The 14760-nt window shown below is 35.6% G+C and overlaps 1 protein-coding gene across 1 annotated transcript in view; it reads left to right on the plus strand.

Annotated features, from left to right (window-relative positions):
- LOC145283595 (uncharacterized) overlaps positions 1-14760 on the plus strand; it is a 3312299-nt gene that overhangs the window by 3088761 nt on the left and 208778 nt on the right. The window contains exon 17 of the mRNA XM_080132527.1: positions 12096-12349. Within this exon, the coding sequence (XP_079988653.1) occupies positions 12096-12349 (254 nt within the window). The remainder of the gene's footprint in view (positions 1-12095; positions 12350-14760) is intronic.

Raw genomic sequence — 14760 nt, forward strand, 5'->3', positions numbered from 1 at the left:
GATCTTTTTTTTTTTTGGCGGGGGGGTTAAAGAAGAATCTAATTATATCAAATATTCAGTCAGTTTTCTATCACGGTAGAAGGATTCTAATTTACTTGGTAATGTCTACTAAGTATTTTTGTGGACGTTATTAAGAAAGAAACAACACGTATTCATATCGATTTTAATATTTTTTTTTTTAGTTTTAATTTTTGTTTCCTCGTAAAAGTATACGCACAAATAACCCTAACTCATCCTCTATTGGGGTGAGGAAGGAAGCAGTCATCCGAACCCCTTGCCTGTTTTTTTTTTCTGCCGATTCAATAAAAAGAAAATGATCTGGGCGCCTTATTCGCCACATCACATTCAAGAGACAATGGATACCCTCCTGTAACTGTAAGGGTAACTGTGCGATTAATTGTGAGGCAGGAGTTGCGCAATCGCTAATCAAACCTCTCCTGAATCGGCGATGCTTGACAATGATTTGTGCTAGCCGACTGGAAACAATGCCAAGCTAAGTGGAGAGTACATACAACCCCTGCAGTTTCCAAATGGTCATTCATTTTAGTACCGACCGACTCAACGTTGCTTAATTTCGGTGTTTCAACGTGATTATACCGTATATCACACTGGCTACTGCATGTCTATTACGTAACACTGGAATTCTACTGGAAATTTTCACTCTCCTGAATTCTAGCGCTACGTGGAAATTTACAATTCTAGCCTTTATATAATGCACACCAGCAATTTAAATATTATTACATCACGCAGCCGCTTTTCTTCCGCCGCTGCAAAAAAAAGAGTTCAAAACGTTCTGGCTTCGTTTTTTTTAGTTAACGAGTTTCCGTTCCATCACTATATTGATTAAGTGCGGATAAGCGAGAGATTTGACTACAGTAGTTGTCAACAGACGCAAATGCCGAGAGATATTATTAGAACACTCAAGTGCATTCGCAAAATCTCGTTCTTTTGATAGCTGGGAGAAAGAGAGGGGGAGATCTGCTCTCTTCTTCTTTTGCCGGAACAAAGCCGTCTAATCTACATAAGAGTGTTTCTATATTATCTTCATGTTATATTGTTTTTGCTTTAACAGAATGACACCATCTTTTCGACATGATCGATCGTGTTCACATGCAAGATAATCCGACGCAGAAAGTTCAATCCGCTTTTTATGCATCTTAAATAATACTCAACGCCCTTTCTCTTATTTTCTATCATCGTTCCTCTTCACATACGCACATACACGTACACACACGTAAAGTTAGGTGTGCGCATATGTTTATATGTTTATTAGTAGGATTAATCGGAATCGGGAATTGAAAAAATCGGAACTTTTTAAGGTATCGGAATCAGTATCCAAATCGCAGGAATTTGAGCGTATTTTCCGATATAAAAAAAAACGATTTTTTTAATTGTCTTTTTTTAATTTTTTTAATTTTTTTTATTGCTATATTAATTTTTAATAAATGATAAATATTTATTGATTTGAACCATATCAGTAAAACTAAAATCTATATATCACCCACCACAAATGTATTTTTATATTTGTGAAAATATATGCACATATGATATGGGGTTTTACGGTAACCATCACAACATTTATAGCTCAATATTTAGAGATTTTAAAGAAATCGGATCAGTACTTCTATCGGAATCGGGAATTTAGAACAGAATCGATAATTGTATCAGAATCGAGAAAAATATTAGCATTGTCCCATCACTCTTGTATATGTCTATATATTTGTATATAGAGGAGTCATGCTTAAACTAATTAATTAATCATTATGTTTTTGAAACACGGTTGTCAGACGTTAAGGATTATAATGTGAGTTATGTTTAGTTTATTTATTTATTTTTTTTTTAGATAACGATTGATAATTTTTATCATTCGGATTATGCAAACTACTAATCTCACTTTATTGATTGCTATTTTTACAACGTTTCAGCCGATAAATCCCCGACCGTCTTGATTTATTTTCGAACTTAGAAGTCTTTCTATCGACTTCAGGAATTTGCGCGGAATTTCGAACGAGATGTACAAGTAGTTAGATTTTACATCTAAGAACAAGAATTAAAAAAGCGTACTACAATTGTTCGCAATGGTCTGTGACGTAACGGATAAAATACTGAGTTATTCCGTTCTGATATGAATTTCAGTTTGTTAACCACTTAAGCTCAAGTCTTAAATAAACAAATAAACATTTACCAGAATCAAAATCATGTAATTGACTTTAATAAAAATTTGAATAAGGATTAGTAATATTAGTTTATTGTAATTATCGTAAAAAGTTATATAGACGTGGAAACTTTTCTGACTAGGAATTCATTTTACCCATTCTATGCCGTAGGAGTAATCTATGGTCACCCCCCCCCTCGCCAAACTTTCACAAGAAACACTCGTCTAGCTGTAAACACTAGCAATAATTCCCCCCACTCTTTATCTGTGCCTAAACCTAAACGTATATTCCATGAAAAAAGCTTCTTTCTTAGAACTGCACGCCTATGGAATTGTCTTCCATTTTCCTGCTTTCCAGCTGACTACAATATGGTTGTCTTCAAGTCTAACGTAAACAAGTTTTTGATGAGCCGTTCCACTTAAGTTAACAAATTTACCGAATTTTCATTACTAACGATTACTTTATTGTCCAATTGTCTATTGTACACTCTTTAACCCTTATCCTCTAGTCGCCTCTTGGTCTTGATAAGTGGTGATGCCTATGTAAAAAAACATGGTACTTGTTCTGTTGTCATTTGACTATTCTCTCCGGAATTATCTCCCACTTGAGAAAGTAGTTTAGCATCTATTCTTTCGACATGGTTTCGATCATCCTAGGCATAATCACTTCCTTCCTGTAGCTATTTATTCTATTTTATTGTTATATTACTTGTTTGGGGTGACAAATAGTATTTTTATGCGATTTTAAAACGATTTGCAGAGTTAAAACAATAATAAAATCGAAACACAAACGAAAAAAAAACTCAGGGATGATGTTTGTTTCATATGAATCAAATTCAAAATCGGTTCATACCTGATAAATCTATAATCCAATCTGAACCTTAGTGCGTAAATTCCAATAAAAAGTCATTCTGAGTTCACACAAGTTGCAGATCGATAATCGATTTCAACAATGATCTAATTTTGACAAAGTTAATGGTTTATTTTTACGTTTTTCTCTGCTTATGTATTTAAATGGTTCTTTCATTCAATTCACTGCAATGTCTTTGAGAACTGAAGTGACTTATCAATGCTACAAAAGCAGACTATTTTTGCAGAAAATCCAAATTGAAACATTCACCAAGAGTAGTGGAATATTCAATTATAGCGAAGTTCTTACCAAATTAGTATTGATTCCTGTCAGCATGTCAAGACTACGAAACCTGAAAGAGTTTCATGTTGAAGGGGACAAGAAAATAATTGGGTAAAATTATATTAGTTCACCAATAGAAATCGCTTTAATAGGTGCACTGGTACGCCATTGGACCTTTTTACTCATTGGCTAACATTGCCCTTATTCGTTCACGCGAACTTAATGGACAGTTCCTTGATTATAAGAGACGCAAACACTAGTGTTTTATGTTTTTTCTTTCCTCATGAATAAATAAGAACCTAAGCGAAAATATGTACATTTTTACTCATCTTACTTAGAGTTTTAGAAATCAAGAGATGCTTTCTGATGCTGATGCTTGATCTCTATATTAGATACATATCTGAGTGTTCAACTAAAGTTCTTCTTTATCTCTCGAACGTTCAGTAAAGAAGAGAAGAATGTTAACTTTCCTCTTCAGAATTGGGCACTTAACTATTGGCTTTCTTGATCTAATCTGATTTCAGAGCATGTTATATACAGCGCCTATAACGCGCGTGTGAGAAAATCAGAAGCAGCTGACTGACGAAAATATTAGCAGCAGCCGTCTTAGCACATATGTAAATTAAGCAAGTGTGCATGCGCTGACGTCACGGAAAGGAGGAGAAAAAAAGAGAAAAAAGACAGCACGTGGTCGAGCAATGAAAGTGATCGGACGTGTTTTGACTCTTGAGCGACGAGATAGAAAATACGCCGCGTGGTCAAAAAAGCGTTAAGGCAAGTGACCACAAATGCACGTGCGTGAAAGAACATCTCGGCAGGCATATTCGACGCGTGAGTGATATTTTAAAATATAGTGAAATGCGTTGTCGGAAATTATTGGAATAAATACTTTTTATATTCACGTAAAGAAATGTTGAGTCTTACTTTTTTATGTCTTTCCGTTTTCGTTTGTTCTTTTGTGACTGTGCCAGACAACGTATGGGTTCGAGAGATTTGATATGTAGCTCTAGAAGTGTAAGCCATTTTGAGTTTCAGAACAGTTTCAGATGGTTCGCTGTTACACACAAGTCCTGGGAGGTGATTCGTTTGTAGTAGACAGTTCCACAGAACAAAATATTCTTACCGTGTCGAAACCCGGGAAAAGAACATGTGAAATTGCTCCAGAAAAGGTTTAATATTAATGAAGCAATTCTGGTTTCTGATTGGTTGGTAGCAGAACGTGAATTAATTTGATTCGTCAGTTCTTAGCAGCATCGTTTATAAATAGAATCGTCCGACTGTGTGGGATCATACCCCATTAGAATTCCTTTCTGATGGGGATGGTCTCCTAGCGGCCTCGGCTGCATGGAGACAGGGTAGTACAAGTCAAGGATTCGTCACTTGACACTCAGCCCAACAGGTGAGGGGCCGGGAACCGGCCCAGCACCTGTTGGACTGAGGTACACCGCCTGGGTAATACCTAGGAGGTCCACCCTCCCAGGCCTTGCCACTGGGCTTTCCGGTGGGGCAAGTTTATTGCTTGCTGCCTGAGGCGCCCCGACCGGGGAGTGCCGACGGGGTTACTCAGGCAATTTTTAAAATTGCAGGCGTGCCCCTCCTTTAGGGGAGCCTGCGGGTATCCCACTTTCCAGGCCTTGTGCCAAATATTGCCGATGTGGGCGGCAATTAAATATATACCCCATTAGAATCCAAAATATTGCAACACAATTTAAGTGTAACGGCCTCATTACACAAGTATAGTTAAGTATACTGATAAGTTCCGGTAGTTGAAGTAACGACACTAAGAGAAGATACGTCATTTCTTGTATGAGCCAGTATATAGTCGTGTCGAAGGGATCTTATTTGAACTTCGAATATTGTTATTTTGAATATTTGTTCAGCGTTTACTTGTAAAATGAAGTATTGTGTTACGTTACCTGGAAAACCCTTGCGCAGAGAGATCAAGGATACTCGAAGATGGTGTATAGTTGGATATTCAATCTATTCGCATACATTATTCTATTTTCTTTCAATTTTCTTATATTTTGTTTTAGCTTGTGATAGGGCGTCCTACCGGATACCAGACGTTCATTCGCTATTTGAGAGACTCTAATGGAGATATCCTTTTGAGATTCTAACCCCCATCCTCCCTTTAAATGCAATTGTTTGAATGTATCTTGTACTTAATTAACCGGATATTTTGGCCGGGTGTTTTTTTTAATTAAATCAGTTAATTAAATGAAATTTAAGCTCTTTTGCTCCTATAATTAATGGGATGATTGAGCTCTTCCTAAGATTTCAGTTTCTTTTCATGTCGTGCATAAAGCCCTTGGCATTTCGTTATTTTCTTCCATTCAGCTTGACTTAAGCCAGTATCATTAAAGACACTGACTACAAGTAAGGCTGCTACTTTTTCCTTCTTGGCCTATGACAGATTTAATAGTTCTGTTTTATAAGCAATAGTATAATCATAGTGGATGGTATATGACTTATTTCCAACAGTTTTTTTTTGGTATATGTTCCCATGACTTGCTGCTATATTGATATTCAACTTTTTACAGATGATTAAGTGGGAATATTTACACACTTCATAGTGTCGCATGGCATAGTAACCGTAACTCAACAGAACCTTATAACTGGATATCAGGTTGTTAACACACCGTACTTCTACGTGACAGCAATTGGACTTGTTATTGTTGAGACCACTCATCTTCTTAAAGATATTGGTCATCAAGCCCTGATTTTGAACAGTCATGATCAACTCTCTTGAGCATAGTGGAACGATCCTCTTTTCAGCAAGTTGACAGAACCTTTCTTATCTATATATTTCTGAAAATATTTGCCACTTTATTGATTAGTCCGTTCTTCCAGTTTTCATTAATGGAAAGCTTTGGTGCATTTCTGGCGGCGCTTTTGGGCTATTTCTGTGTGAGGCTTGTTTTGTGCTTCTTATTCGTCTTAGTTGTAAGGTAGTCTTGTTCAAAATGTAAGGCCAGTTTTGTGATGAGGTTGTTCTAATAGCTCTTGGTTTTGGATGTTGAAGTAACATCTCAAGATTTGAGTTGTGTGAGCAACCAGTAGACTAGATATGCTAACAAATGTGTCTCGATTCTGAAAAAACGTACTTACAACTCTTCTTGGTAAACACTGGTGTCCGTAAATTATTATTATTATTATTATTATTATTATTATTATTATTATTATTATTATTATTATTATTATCATTATTATCATTATTATTATTATTATTATTTAGAGCGTTTATATTTTTTTTTTGTTTAGTGCCTAGCCAATTCGTGTCTTCTTCTTGTAGGCAATCAATAATACCAAAGTTGTATATATATATATATATTATTCCTTAATTGGAATTCATTTTTGAGATGAGCATTATATATTAATTTCTTTTTATTTTGGACTATTACGCCAGAGGAACAGTTGGCCGAAACGTTGTGAATAAACAAAACCAATAAAAGATCAAAAACAACAACTAATAAAGATGAGAATAATAGTCCGAAATAAAAATAAATTAACCAAAGGTGTATGTTATCACAGGCATGACGAGTTGGCTAATCTGAATTATGATGCAGATAATTAAAAAAGTATTTATTGCATATTTTAGTTAGTTTAAAAGGTAATGATACTATGATTGTCATCAATATGGAAAAATTATGTAGTTGAATAGATATACTACCATTGAGAATTTTTGCATTTCATAAACTTACCTTGATTGTTATCCATACAGCTTGAAAAAAAGTGTGTTTATGACAACAAACGAAATGCTCCATTCTCTGAGAGAGATGGCGGCATACTAGATGTAAGTAATGGACAGTTGTAATCTGGAGGTGTCTGGTACCTACCCATAATACGTACAAGGTGTGTTTGATTCAAGTCTCACTTTATTTATGCTGTTATATTATTTACGACTGAACGAATTAGTTCAACCGAGTCATAAAAGGGTTAATGGCAGTCATTTTTGTTTGTTTATTTTTTAAGCTACGATTCGATATTTTTCTTTTACATTTCTTTTGTTTTCATTTTACCCTTTATTTCTCCGAAACCAAAGTTCTCTGCTCATGGGTTAACACTTTAGTTCTGCATTGGATATATAGATACTCGAGTGTCCAATTAAGATTTCCTTCTGCATCTCAAATGTTGAAAGCAGTTAAAAACTCATTTCTCTTTTCTTTCTTCATTTTCCACATATTGTTAAACTGACCTATTTAACTCCGCCAGACATTTTTTTATTAAACAACAAGTACACCGATACGGTCGATAATCGTTTTTTTTTTTTTAAGCTAGTCGATACACTAAAGATACAATACATACCATGCAGTTTGATACATAGACACAGAGAAAGATAGAAATAGATAAATTCAAACTGCAACACATATAAACATATATAAAATATATATATAAGCAATTATAGAGTAGTAGATAGATAGGTTACTGAACAACAATAAAAATCAGTCACATGACAAAACATTCTTAAGCTAATTGATGATAATTGATTTAGTGTGTGACAAGTTATGACAATTTATGACTACTTAATATTTGGTAAGGCATCCATTAGCTTTCATTATAATCTGACAGCATCCGGTCATGCTTTCGACAAGTGATTGACAAAAATCCCGAGATAATTCTTGCTAACAATCAATATGTTTGATAAGAACATTCAACCTGTCCTAATACTTTCCTATTTTTGATAATTTGTCTGTTTTAGAAATTGATGACTTTTCCACAGAGCAAAATATTTGGCTGCAATATTGAAGTTTTATTACAATATGAAATTACAATGTCTATTAATAAGACAGAATGGTTCAATGTTTTGTATGTCTGTTGTTGCTGTTGTTGATGCTGATGATATTTTTCTGGGTAGCATTCATTCATTTTGTGTGAATCAGATGATTATTGTTCATATTCGTTTCTCCAATATCTTTCCAGTTAGAATTCATTCTAAAAAAAACATGGTGTACTTAAAGAGGGATCACGTAAAGGTTGCTAACATTCTTAGGTAAAAGTGTTTCTGAACGAACTGGATTCGAACTTGAAACGCCAAGGTTGTTAGTTCTTGTCGTTAATCACTTATCCACCGTTATTTCTTTGCTTCTGCTGTTCTTCTTGTTGTTGCAGAGCATCATTCTTGATGATGATTTTTGTTGGCATTCGTTTCTCCGATGTCTTTCTATTTAGAATTCTTTCAAGAAGGATACCGATTACTTACAGGAGGGATCACGTGAATGTTGCTAACGTACTTAAGTGAAAGAGTTTATGTGCAACAAACCAGGTTCGGACTTGGTACACTCAGATTGTCAGTCCGCGGCGGTTACCACTGGGCCATTATGATCTTCCTGCTTCTGCTGTTATTGTAGTCAAATGTTCGTCCATCAGAACAACAAAGACCTTCTGATCATCCTGCGGGTGATGGATGACACACGCTGTGCGTTTGTTTAAAATGAAGTTGGTTTGAGCAAAGCCAGCCTCACTCTCTCATCCACACCAGCCTGATCCAGCGACGGTACAGAATCGAAACAGCTGGATACAATGTGGGATGCCGGAGCTGTGTGAAACGTCGACATCCTCATACATACGACGCCTGGTATTCCAAAATAATCACCTATCTGGTAATGCCAAGACTTAACGTTGTTTAACTTCGATGATCTGGTGAGAACCGGTGTTGTTGTAGTGGTAGAAGGAAGACGGTGTAATATTAGTTGAAGAAGGAGCTGTAAAATAATACATAAATAGAGACAACATATAAACAGAAATGCAAAGATGAATAGGCACGAAAGCCGATTGATAGACAAATAAATAGGTATAAATGCATAATGATACACACAAATAGATATGGATAAGCAGAAAGACATAAACAGATGACCTATAGACATGAAAACGAAAGATACTTGTATAAAAGCAGAAAAGAGAGAAAAAGAATATATCGGTTGATAAATACATAAACAGAATAAACATTCGGAATGTTCGCATATAATATAATTTTCTATGGAAAGTTAACAGGTCGTTCATGAAAGCTTGTATCACCTTGGAATATTGATAGGACTAACGATGTTGCCATGAAAGAACACTTACACAGATAAAGAGAATCACTATTTGCAATCCCACAAACATTGCTATCAACACGAATCATATAAAAGCGAAAATAGAAAAAAAAACAGCAAATTAATAAATATAAACTGTGGGCAAACAGACGAAACAATAAACCACATCAAAAGTGACTAAAGTAAACTAACCTCTCCTCACCCTAAAACGGAAAGTGTTTTTTTTTTTCCACTGGGAACTCTGCAAGCGAATGAACTTTGAACACAGAGATAGATAACCGGAACCAGTATTGAAAATGAAACGAAAAAAATCCTTTGATACATGGAAACGGACAAACTCATCCAAACAAGAAGAATTGGGTGTGATAATATTCAACAAGGCGAGAAATAAACTGACAAATAGTAGATATATAACCATCTCAGCATTTCAAAGGGATAGAAAAAATACGCAAATAAGCAATCTTAGATGAGAATTAAAGTGTATATGAAAAAAATGTAAAAACAAAAATTGTAATACCAATAATAGTAGGAACACTAGGAACGATTCCCTCCAAAACTTGGAAAAGGTAGTAAATCTTGTAACTCAAGAGAGTATTGATACAATACGCTGCACGGATTACAGCAATTGAATATATGGAAAATCTTCGAGTGTGGAAACCAACCAAGAGAACTGAAATAAAGTAACGCCGTGTAAAAACACAACTGAAAACGCGTAAAGAACATTTCACGAAACAAAAGGATCTGAACTGGCAGGGTGTAAATGTAAGAAAAATAGTGTCATCTAACCCCCCCCCCACCCATTCTAGACCTACAAAAATGGATTGAAATGAAACAACCAGGAAGAGCAAGAACCATTCAAACCTCCACTTGAAGGGTACAGAGATTATATGAATCCTGATAGCGCTTGTTGTCACTCGATTGCGCATCTATTTATGGACAAAACTGAACTTGAAAACATTTTAAATATTTATTAATGTTAGCGTCCATTCGTTTAGCTGTTTGTGATATTCGATGATGCTGTTGTCTCCGAAAGTAATGTGAGGGAAGTACGAGACCGGTCAGCTTCATTGATACTCATTAAATTTTAGGTGGTTTGTGAAGTCAATACGCGAGCCACAACTTCACCCACAAGTTAGATAAGAGAAGTTCGATTGGTTAATGAAAATTACTCAAAAAAAAAAAAAAAGGCTTGAAGCCATTCGATGCAAGGAGCTCAAATAAATGAAAGATGATTATTGCAAAACTAGGAAATTTGTTTGAGCTTAGGAAAGTCTTGAAAAAAACAAAACTGTAAGTAGGAGGAAAACAATCAACAGGAAGATAATTTCATAATATTATAGTTCGGGCAAAGAAGCTACTTGGGCGCACTGCATGACTTTCAATCCGCTGCTGTTAACAGTATCTTGTATAAGATACTAGCAGGGTACCCGGCGTTTCCCGGATGTGGAGAGGTGTGGGGGTGTAAAATAACAGTAGGAAATCCGGGTGGAGAGAGGTGTAAAAAAAGTGGTAGTAACAGAGGGGGAAATCAAAATAACAGTAGGCAGACTGGGTGGAGAGAGGGGTAAAAAATGGTAGTAACGACCCCTCTTTATAGAAAACTGGCCAGTTTAGGGTGAAGGAATTAATGATTTTGGCCAATTTTTCGGTATTTGTCGTCCGAGGTATCGATCTTCAAAATTATACCGATCTTGTCAGAATCCGTCTTCTCTGTCGAAAGTTTTGCGAGATATACAAACATACATACATTTAAACAGACAGGTGAGATTTATACAGTGGATGTAGCTATAGAACAGGTTCTGCCAAAACTAGCGGAAATTCAAAATTTCAATATTTTTTATGTAAATCGCTTTAGATATGAAACCATTGATGTAAGGAATTTTAAAAAATACTAATTAGCCAACAATGTGTTATATGGATGATTTTATATGGATGATTTTATATGGATAATTTTCTTTTTTCGCTAATGGACTGTAAGAACATAATGACAAAATAGGGACGCCGCCCAACACATGCCACCTTGTAAAACGGATGCTAAATAGAATACAATGATCATAAGTGACTGACGCAAGTGAAATGTAATTTCTAAATAAGTATGCTAAATAAATAAGATTGCTGAAACTTTAAAAACATTAGTTTATAAACAATAATAATAATAATAATCATTATTATTATTATTATTATTATTATTATTATTATTATTATAAATGAAACTACATAATTGCAAGTTAACTCCCCCTGTGCGCAGCCCCTTTTGTGTGTGTGTGTGTGTGTGTGTGTGTGTCACTATAAACTAACGCCACTCGAAATAAGTGGGGAGGATCAAATGACCGAAGAGTGAAAGCACTAGCCAGACCTCCACTGGATGAGTGTAAATATGACGGGGACTTTGGGGAGACTTGTTTCCTCCCGAATTCTAGTGAAGACCAATGGTCACTGGCAACAAGAAACCAATGGTAAGCGGCTGTGGCGATAACGCAAATTCAACTGTACTGGAAATCTGGAGAGACTTCTTGTCACTTATACTCCAGACGACGCCGCAAGTTGTTTTCAAAGATAAATCTTTGACGATGGCTTTCTAGCGATTAAATAATAATAATAATAATAATAATAATAATAATAATAATAATAATAATAATAATAATAATAATATTGCAATGCTATTATTAGCTTCGCTGTTATCCATTCCTTTTATTCTTTATTCGTTATCGTTTAGTTTATTGATGTTTTAACATGCGTTTTTTTCAAGTTTCTTTTTCCATGCTATTTTTTACAGATTACAGTCGTCGGCAATTTGTCATGCAACCAGAGCTTGGCGCCAGCTACAAGTACACGGAAGAACTTCTCTCTTTGCAGAAGATTCTCCATTTTCCGGAGGAGGTGGCGCTTTTGCTGACAGAGACGGAGTACGAGCTGTTCAACCGGGTTTCCCCACCGCAGTACATTCGTCAAGTGACCCTTGACCTAACACGACCAATAAACATCAAAAAACAGGCATCGGTCGATGACTTGCTTCAGCGGTTTGGAGAAGTGAGTAAAATAAGAAAAATACAGTATAGTCACTTTTTGCCCTCACGCTGTCAATGGAAAAATAAAAATGAGATTTTATCTATGTTTTCGTTGGCGTCTTTGGCCCAAAAGGTCACTTTCTACCAAAATAAACACTATTTGAATTACTGTCTGTTCTTACTGAAATACCGATGCTGTAACTTCATGGTAAACGATTAATATATAGTTTAGAAAAAAAAATACATTAAGTTATTTGTCGTTAGTTTTAATTTAATTAAAGAAATTTGTTGATATTGGTTGATTTAGGAATAGTGGTTATCTTAAGTTTTGTAACTTTTACCCAAATTTTTAAATAATACAGATAAATCAACACAGCAGAGCGTCATCAAATATTACACCTTATACTGTTAGATATGAATAATTGTGTTCATAAAGAACTTCCCACCATATGAGAGTGTCGATAGAAATGACTATAGTGGATCTATTACAAGTTTGCTTTTCTTCCGGGATTTTATAATCAATCTCACATAAATGTTAAGAACACGTTCAGGACGATTGTCGCAATAAACTTCCACCAACTTACTTATAGCTTTTATTTCTTTACTAATGAGTACGCAATTATTAAGGTCTGAGAGTTACAAAAAAATAATGATTAGAAAAATTTTCATCAAAGAATGCAAATAGATAATTTTTTAGTTGTGAACAGTTGATGGCTATAACTTTTACAAAACAAAAACAGCAGAGCCTCATCAAATATATTACATCTCATGTTATGCCATATAAATAATGCTGTTTATACAGACATTCATGAGATACAAGAAAGGCAGTATGCTCTCGTTCCGTCAGCCATTGCCGATTAGAAGTTCTTAGTAATTCGCAATTGTATTCTGAATATCGCTCGCACCGAGAACTGAACTGTCAACATCCAGAAGAGTCGATTACAATTTTGTGTGAAAGAGGCTGCGCATATCAGTCAGTATTAGATAGCGACGTCAGTTTTGTACTTTGTCATGTGAAAAAAGAGAGTTCTTCGAGCAACCCCATCCCTCCGGATATAGCAGCAGGACCCGCCTTATACTTATAGGGGTAGAAAATTGCGTGAAGACATGGTATTTCTGGAGCGGTAGAATGATCCAAGCATTTTTCCAGCGACTTTAGCAACAAATTTTTATGAAAGTCTTCCGTTTCAGAACTGGAGTGAAAGTGAGTCCTGTGAGCTTGTCAAAGCGAGGGATTCCTCAAGATGTGAGACATTCATTTCAACCGAGGAGAAATAAGGTTCCGAGCGTTGGTGGTGAAAAGAAGAGATCTTGATCTTAGGGGGGTTAAAAATAAGAAGCCACTTTGTCACCTACAGCACTACGTGCTCAAAGTCAGATAAGAAAGATTCGGAGATAACACCAATGCTCTTTGAAGTGTTGACATAAGTTATTGTATCGCCTGCATTAATTCCAATGAATGATCTCAGAATGTTATCTATGGCATTATTTATTATTGCTATATTATTTGTATTATATGCAGTATAATAACGTTGAAACATGTTCTCTCCAGATTACCGAAGTTAAGCAAAGATGAGCCTGGCCAGTACTACATGAGCGACCTTTTGGGAATGCTAAGCGCTGTATGTACCGCGCCGAACGTAAAAATGTCCATATTGATATCTGGAGGCACGTTTAATTAACTGAGAGAGATGCACCCTCAGTCTTCATTAAGATATACATCTAGAAGTAGCACTCGGATGTAAAATCCTGTCTGTTCTGCCTTGTGGCAGCCATTGCACCGGCTGAGATTAGCAGTTGTACCAAAAAGTGTGGTTGGTTCTGCACAAAGCTTTCACCCCTATAAACAAAGTATCTGTGTGGATTTCCGAACAACTTAGTTGTGGCGGACGTCATACGTCGAAATCGATGTGATTATCATCATTAGTTGTACTGTACATTGAATTTCAATCAAATGCTGTGTCCATCGATCTCCAAAGTCAGAGACATTTGTTAAGACACTGTTTGTTTTGGTTTTCTTAAGCTACATCTTTACGATGATGTGAGAGGGGTTTGTACTTGGCAGACAGTGAGGAGCCTATTTGTCTAGAAATTATTTCACACCCTATCCAAGAGAGAGTCATTGTATTGATGCATTAGCCCAGATGTAACAAAAATACTTCACACACGGGCGAATGGTTGCATTATAGCGATATAGGATACTGACAGGTGTGATTTTTCTAGCCCAGTAGAGGGAGTCTAAATTCTTTTTTTTTCTATAGACTTAGCAAATAAAGGAAATATTGAAATATGTCTTTCTTATTATTGATTGAAATATTTTGGTTTCGTATGCCTTTTATGAAACATCAAGATTTTGTAGGGCAGACACTCATAAAGAGATGGCATATGAGGTATTTTTAATGTGAGATGTTCCACCGATCCCGACGTCGATTA

Source organism: Euprymna scolopes, chromosome 8 (assembly GCF_053919585.1).
Source record: "Euprymna scolopes isolate OS-2025 chromosome 8, ASM5391958v1, whole genome shotgun sequence".
Taxonomy (NCBI): domain Eukaryota; kingdom Metazoa; phylum Mollusca; class Cephalopoda; order Sepiida; family Sepiolidae; genus Euprymna; species Euprymna scolopes.